The following is an 8,132-nucleotide window of genomic DNA, read 5'->3' as shown; positions in this document are numbered from 1 at the left end:
AGCTTTTTTTTTTTTTTTTTTTTTTTTTTTGCCAAGGAAGTTTCTATTATTCAGGTTAAAGCATTTTTTTTTTCAGTCTCCAAACTTGTCGCATCATCTTCCTTGAAAATTAAACCTGTCATGATTCTGTCTTCCACTGTCGGCACAGATTTGGTTCAGAAAGTCACCATTTTGATCAGTTTTGACGTCAGTGTTGGAGATCAAAGTGCAAATATGTGTCATATGACTAATAGTTATCAATCAGTTGCAACTACTGTCTATGAAGATAGCTCGATTGCTTCAACTTGCTGGGAGTGATCAGTTGCACAATTTTCTCTCGGGCTCTTTAAATTATACCCCATGGGACCTCTTTTGCTTTAAAATCCCATGAAGTATTTCTCGTATTTGGAGATGTCATGGTCAAAATGTCTAGATGGCATTCTACGAATCGGTTGATCATTTAGGGGAATATCATAAGGGCTTTTTTCATTTGTAGCCCGTCGTCAGAAATTAATTACGGCCGGTTGCCACAATATACAAAACAAACACACTGATTATGTATATTATATGTATATTTATGTACACAATAAGTGTATTATATGTATATTTATATTTAACACACAAAATGTATACATTTGTTGCCTATTATTTTTTTGAGAGGCCCAAAATGTAATTATCCCATATAAAATAATGACTCACTCTAGTTGCATCTGTAATTAACTAGTTGGAGATTAATTTTCTCTCTGTCTTTAAAGTAATCATTTTAGGAAGAACAATTCGTTTTAGGAAGAAGGAACTAAGTGAAATTGTCTTATAAGTGTCCCCATTCAGTGTAAAAAATAAGTAATGTGAATTCTTTATATTTGCCCTGATCATAACATTTACACAGAGACCTTATCCTTGATACTCCCAACACATTCTCCTAAGATGTATCCACAATGAAGAAATCCCAAAATTACTTGCCCGTTGCTGAGTAGCGAATTCAAAATTTAGAATTTGTGGGTTCTGCTGTTTATATATGTACTAACTTTTTTCTCACATACATACATATAATCCGAGCTAAACACAATGAATTTTGTCGAATTAATCATTCGCGTCTAGGATAGATCTACCACTATTATTGCTCTCATCCTCCTCCACAACCATGTTAAAATTGTCATAATACAAATATATCCAAACGTCAAGGATAAAATAGCTTAGCGAATAAAAGTTCATTCCAAGTATCTTGAAGGCCAGGCAAACACCAATGTGTACAATCAGCATAGCTAACAGGATTTGCTAGTTGCTTTGCTGTCAATGGATTCCATTGCTTCTTGTAAATTGATGTGTGTGCATCTTTCCTGTAACTTGATAGCTGTGTTATGTTGAGAAACGTTACGGACGCTTCTGATTTACTAAATACTTCTCCAATCACTTGCATTACGCTTTTGCTGCTATCTGATCCCCAGTAACTTGGATCCTCTATCATCATGGTTTCATTGTAACAATTCCCATCAGCTTCACCTCCCCAATCTATGCTCCTGCCCGATTGACAAAGATTTATGTATCTTAATCTAGAATGCCAATCCAAATTTTACAAATATTATGTACGTAATATATAACTGCAACATATGCTTAATTTGCTAGACTAAACGGAAAACTAATAGGATCAAGGTCTTCTCCCTTTTTTTTCAATCCCTTTGATCTGTCAATTTATGATCATCTGATCCTGCATACTTTTCGTCTTCGTAAAAAATAAAATCAAATAAAGAACAGACAATAAGGGGATGGAACCTTTTTATCTTTTTGTACTTTTATTTGGTTGGGGGAAGGGGGAGTAGAACCTGAGTAGTTTATGTATGTAATATTTACTCACTTGGAATGAGAGGGTGACATGCCAGTGAAAAATATTCTGGTTTTCTTTGGATCCATATTCTTCTTCACCCATCTCAACATACTCTTCATTGTCATGCGATACGCATCCTCTGTTGACACTTCCACTATGTCTTTCACTTCATCCTTGAAAGACCCTTTTTGTCTGTATCAATTCAACACCGAATGCAAGTAAGTTATTATCACAATACAATCTCTTCGTGACACCTAAAAGGAAAAAGAGAGTCCAAGAAATTACAAAATCTTGAATGGCATGCCAGTCATCCACCAAAGATAAGTGTTGAACACAATTATGTCAGCTCCTTTCCAAAATTTACCATGCTTATTTATTGAACCTTTACGGACAATCCTATCAGTAATCCTATGTATGACTGCATCATCAGCATTTGATTCCAGCAGAAATGGAGCCCAGTAATACTCAATTGTTGCATTGTAATCCTGGAGGATTTTAATTGAATTCAAGCTATCATCAGATCAATGTATACACATAATTGTAACGCATGTAAGCTCTACATGCTTGTAATTTGTAAACACCTTTGCAGTGAACACGGTGAGGGAACCAAAAGTTTCCATGGATTTGGCATTCTCAGGAATGAGTCTATGGAGGAGGCAAACCATGGAAACAAATTGTCCTCTGTTCAAGGAATCGCCAACGAATAACATCCTCTTCCCTCGAAGGTTTTCCAGCATTGATGTTGCATTGAAACTGCCAATTGTACAATAAAGATGTCAAGAAATCAAAGGCCCATTGTTACCAAAATTAGTAACGCTCAGCCCTCGTAGTTGTAGAAATAAGTCCAACAAATACTGCTGCATTTTTACTTGTCCATCATACTAAAAATAAATTATCACTTTTACTTGTCAACTTTAGCATATCATGAGAAAGACAAATTTTTCTTGTTTACCTGTTACGTTAATTACTCATTTTCAAATCATTTCCAAGTCTATTGAAACTATACACTAATTAAGATGGTATTATGATAAAATACATACTTCATTATTAATTTTTAAGGGGATGAAAAATCAATAGTGGATAAGTAAAAGTGAACGGGGAGAATAACAATGACAATGAGTCAATGGTCACACCGTTCTGGCAATTGCATATAGAGCGGTTGAACTAAACAATATAAAATACGTTATACGTTATTAGACTGACACAGAGTAGAATGTAGTCAACAATATTACGAGCCACTAGCACAATTTAGGTTGAATCCTAATAATTTATTGCACAAACATGTAAAGGACTCCAATTTAATACTAATAGGAGTAGTTAATACTGTGACTTTTTGTTTATAGCTATTGGTGTTTGGATAGACTTGCACACACTTCTACTTACCAGGTATGATATGTTGTCATGGATCAGTAGTTTGAGGAAATGACAAAGATGGTCCTTTATCTTCGATGGTAGGTTAAAATAGTATCTTATGTATCACCTGAGCAATTTTAATTTTTTAAATTTACTCAAAAGTGACCATTTTTAATATCCGTTAAATATTTATCAAACTTCAATTATTAAATTTAATCAAAATTGTGAAAATATAAAATATTTAACGAGAACTCGCATTTGAAAGTACAACTTTTATACTTTATGCTATTTTTGGTCTATTTCAAGAGTTTGGTGCAACTTTTTGAGGTGTAATTTCTTTATTTTTCATCTATCTTTTTGTGACTGGTTTAGATTTTTATGTTGTGGTTTCTGGATTTTTGATGAAATTTTCCGGTGTTTCCAGTTAAATTGTATTTTTTCACAACTCCGATTAATTTAACAATTTGAGTTTCGTAAATATCTGATAAAGACTAAAAGTGTCCACTTTTGATAAACTTAAAGGACCAAAACTGTTTAGGTGATACTTAAAGTACTATTTTGAACCTACTGACAATTTTAAGGGACCATTTTTGTCATTTTCTCTCTGTAGTTTAATATACTAAGGGTCGTTTGGTAGGAGGGTTAAGTTATTCCATATAGATGGGATTGAGTGGGATAAGATGGGATAACTTATCCCACCCTCTACATGGGATAACTATCTCACCTTTTATCCCATATAGATGGGACTAGGTGGGACACCAATGCAGTTATCCACGGACCAAACATGAGATAATTTCAATCCCATAGGACTAATAATTCCATCTCATCCTATTCATCCTACCAAACGACCCCTAATGAGTTTAACTGCAACTTTAAGAGTAATAATTTCACTTTGAACTAGAATAGAAGGTAAATAAACGCTCGTAAAGTTACAGTGCTAAACTAAATTAAGCGGACTAGGTTAGAGGAAATTTTATTAATTTGCTCAAAAATAAGGAATTGACTGGCACAAATTGGGTTACCTTGGAAGAGAGCAAGAATGAGGTTGCCATCTCCAGTGTAAATAATCTTTGTCTGGTCGACCATGTTGTTGGCATGTTAACTGAGGTTGTATGTAAGGACACTCAAACTCCTCGTATAACGCCCCGCTCTTGTCCCAAACCCACTTTCCGCTTAACACGTCACACCCTTCTCCTCTCTCTTCAATAGCAAATGGCAACTTCTCCTTCTTCTCTACCACCACAATTCAAAGCACAGTCAACCGTGCACACATATTAATACAAAAAATTTAACTATTATATATATTGTGTCCACATATATTATCTGTCATGTTCTTTTACACTTCTTTTGAGAAAATATTAAGTAATTAAGAAGAGCTTTTGACTACTATAACCTTATTTATTCACTATGTCTTAAGATATATTCTATATTCATTGAATCTTTATCATATATATGTTAAGTTATTTATAGTCTTTAAGAATAATAAAATGAAAAAACATAACTATCATTGTCTTAAATTTCTAAAACGATAAATTATCTGAGACATTTATATTTAAAAATCACGACAACAGATAATTTGAGGCGAATAAAGTATTTAAAAAGTTGTTGGAAATAAGTAAAACTAGTAATCTGATGAAAAATAAAGTAACACATGAGAATAAGAAAATCTTTTACAAGACTAAGAAGTTAAATTCATTATTACAATGAGAAATCTTCTAAGCCAAAAATATTAAAAGGAAAAGATGTGTGAAAGAGAGTTTGTATTACTCACTGATTCTTGAGATGGAATTGTAATTAGAGCCAGAGAGTTTGGGGTGACGTTGGCTAAAAGTGAAGCTGAAGACTTCACTGTAAATAATAACAACAAAAATGATGAAGGCTAATAAAGTGAATAGGAAAGGAGAAAGACGAGATTTTCTGAGAAGAGAAGAGGGAGAGGAAGAGGGAGGTGATTTCATTTCTCTCATGAAGCCTATTGGCTGATCGGTTTGGTTCCTTTTTCATGTGATTTTAGTCAGGGGTAAAATCGTAAAGATATAAACAACCACCGATTCATGTGAACAAATATTATATCAGTGATATTTCTCTTTTTGAAGCCATTGCTCCAGCGACACGACTTCCTTTAATTCCCAATTGGGCAGTCAATTTCTACAAGCCTTTTTTTCTCAAATAAAGGGCTTCAATTTTCTTAACGTACGCCAGTATAAAAGTTCAATTTTACAGGACTTTTATTAAAGGGAAAAAAGGAAATTCTTGTATGAGCTTTTGTAAAACTTCATTGATACATGCATTTGAAGAAGAAAAAAAAGGTTCTACCAGTTGTTGCCCTCGAGCTAGTACTTTGGTTATAGATTCGGCCGAACTCAGTAGCTTGTCTTCAAAATTTGTACTTGAATTAATTTTTTTATTAAATATATATAAATTATTAATTTAGAACTCAGTAATCTTGCAAGACTATATAGTAAAAGAAATTTCATGTTTGTATATTGGAGTTACGTTTGACGGAGATATTTCATTAAAAAATTATTTGTGCAGTTTAATACTCATGTGGTTGTTTGTGTGGAGTATGGAGCACTGTCCTGTTCCTAATCCATGTTTCTGCGGTGTGTGGAGCATTCGTCTTCTTCCTAATAATATCATGTTGATGGAGGAAAATAGAGAGAGAAAATATTGTCAGACTTTTATAATCAGATAAATATGTTTTATCCAATAAAGAAATCTTATGCTTCACTTGAGGGAAATGGATATAAGTGTAACCAAGAGCAGTCAGATCGAAACTTTTTTGTTTTTATTTTTTTTATGCTCTTGAAGCATATAAAAGAGTTAGCTGCTAACCTTTTAGAACCTTAACATATTAAAAGCCATTTTGCTTGTTGCGTTCTGTTTTGTTCTGTCCGAGTATGGATCTTGTTTGTTTTCTTGGAACAACAACTCAAAAGCACCAATCGTTGTTAACTATGTCATGTCCCAGCACATGGAATGTTTTTTATTCTAAAGAAAATTGATAAATCATATCATTAATTCATTTTGTGTGCTCACGACCAAAGTAAACTGATGCATTATGAATTTATGATCCCATGAAACACGTTACACATTTTGCTTACGAGTTTTACAAAGTCTTGCCTCAACTTTTAGAGATGGGCAACGATACTAATATTGGGTCAATTAAGTCACATTTACCTTTTTATTCTCATGTATAGGTGCTGATCAGAATAGCCTGCATCCGATTCTTACCATGTAGCAGTAAGCGATCCACACTTCTTTCCGTGGTAGTCAGATATATACTCTCTTTTGGTTATATTTTTGGGTTGCACCCCATGATATTCGTAGAAACTTATGACACAATATGAGTTGGATACTTACTCCTTTCGTTTCAATTTGTTTATCTTACTTTCTTTTTTAATCTGTTTTAAAAATACATCTTTCTAATTTTGTAACTCTTTAATTTCAACATCTCACATGACATGTTTAATACCGCAAGATTAAAGAGCATTTTGATACATTATTTTTTTTTTCTTTTGAAAAATGATACATTAAATATATCTTTAGTTTAAGACCACATGATTCAAAAATCTATTTTATTTTCTTAAGTTTCGTGCCCAAACAAACTACGGAGTAAGAAACAAATTGAAATAAAGGGAATATGTATTTGGGTTCTGTTTCCTTACGTCACCTGGCAATGAGGCTTATTTTGTTAGGATGAAGCCTTCGGCTTCTATACCTGGAGCCTTGTTGCATGCTTGTGAGTTGTGTACATGATGATCTCGGCCACTTGGGCTCTTTGCGATGAGTGTCATGCTCTTGTTGGGTGGACGAAGTGCAGAAATTACCTCTTCAAGGACCACTATTTAAAACATAGTTGAATTTATAAAGTATTTAAATTTTAGCTACAACATAATCAAATTTCATAGTTGGAATGACAGTTCGAACTTTAGACCTTCGCATTAAGCAATTTAAGCTTGATCAACTTCAAACTTTAAACCTATAGGCAGAAGTTTTCAAACTTAATTTGGTCCGAAAGTCTGAAGCAGTGACTTTGGGGCTAAAGTTTGAAACTTACGCCCATGGGTCATGAAATTTAAAACATCTAACGTTTGCAAACCCCTACCCCCCACCCCCACGCCCCACACCCCCCCCCCACCCCCAATGCTCGATTTTGAAATAATATACACTGCAAAGTGCAAATCAGTATGTAAACAAATTTCATATGCCTTAGCAAGAAAAGGAGGCAGTGCATCAATACAGCAACTCTGCAAGTAGCTTCATCCATGGTAAGTTCAAATACAAATAAAAATAACAAACCCACGGAATTCACATACTGATCTACAATAATATTACTTTTAAATTGAGTTTCATGTCTTTGCAAGGTCAAGAAGAAATTCGAATAAGAAATCTGAAGTTTGCTCTTGTTATATAGTTTGTAATATTGGAGTAATTATTTAAACAATTACTTTGGGGTAACACAACATGTTTGTTTTGCAAAAAGAACGCAACCTTTCTAAAACCGAAGGCAACTGCTTATCGGTCACTTTTAATTCAAATGATAATAGGCTTCTTGTATTTCAAAGGAGTGTCGTCTTCTAACCCCATAGACAGACAATTACTCTTTATCACGCCTCAAGCCTTTCCTTCCCATTCTCTTCGTCTAACTTCTAACAGCTCCCAGTTAAACTTCAATTTTTTGATTAAAAGATCTTAAGCTTTAGGTGCAAATAATTGCTCTAGTCTTGGGTGGTGACATACAATAAGTGTGATAAAGTTGGACAAGTTTTCGTCCTCTTTCTTAATCCCATTACATGCTTTCTTCCACATCACCACCACTACAAAGAAAAACGAACAGGAAAACTTAAATTTATTTGCTCTAATTAGTGTAATTACACTTGATTTTGTGCTCTTAAATTTTATCCAAATCTAGGTCGTCCAGTACTTTAAGAATTGACAATTTGGTTGTCAAAAATATAGATATCATTCCATC

The 8,132-nt window shown here is 33.7% G+C and overlaps 1 protein-coding gene across 1 annotated transcript; it reads right to left on the bottom strand.

Annotated features, from left to right (window-relative positions):
- Positions 1-953: 953 nt before the first annotated feature.
- Positions 954-5,231, bottom strand: LOC132051606 (protein trichome birefringence-like 33). The gene is made up of 6 exons (XM_059442760.1): positions 4,929-5,231; positions 4,180-4,390; positions 2,386-2,557; positions 2,090-2,289; positions 1,835-1,996; positions 954-1,499 (listed from the first exon to the last, which is right to left on the bottom strand). Exons 1-6 carry the CDS (start codon positions 5,122-5,124, stop codon positions 1,160-1,162), a joined length of 1,281 nt encoding a protein of 426 aa, XP_059298743.1. The 5' UTR covers positions 5,125-5,231; the 3' UTR covers positions 954-1,159.
- Between the last annotated feature and the right edge of the window lie 2,901 nt (positions 5,232-8,132).

The sequence above is a fragment of the Lycium ferocissimum genome, chromosome 4, assembly GCF_029784015.1.
Source record: "Lycium ferocissimum isolate CSIRO_LF1 chromosome 4, AGI_CSIRO_Lferr_CH_V1, whole genome shotgun sequence".
Classification (NCBI taxonomy): Eukaryota; Viridiplantae; Streptophyta; class Magnoliopsida; order Solanales; family Solanaceae; genus Lycium; species Lycium ferocissimum.
The sequence above is the reverse complement of the archived record's forward strand: the minus strand, read 5'-3'. Positions and strand labels throughout refer to the sequence as shown.

Coding starts and splice junctions, on each gene's coding strand:
- LOC132051606 (XM_059442760.1), bottom strand. CDS start 5,124: ATGAGAGAAATGAAATCACCTCCCTCTTCCTCTCCCTCTTCTCTTCTC. Junction 4,391..4,928: donor CAATTCCATCTCAAGAATCA/GTGAGTAATACA, acceptor TTGTGGTGGTAG/AGAAGAAGGAGAAGTTGCCA. Junction 2,290..2,385: donor TCACCGTGTTCACTGCAAAG/GTGTTTACAAAT, acceptor AAAATCCTCCAG/GATTACAATGCAACAATTGA.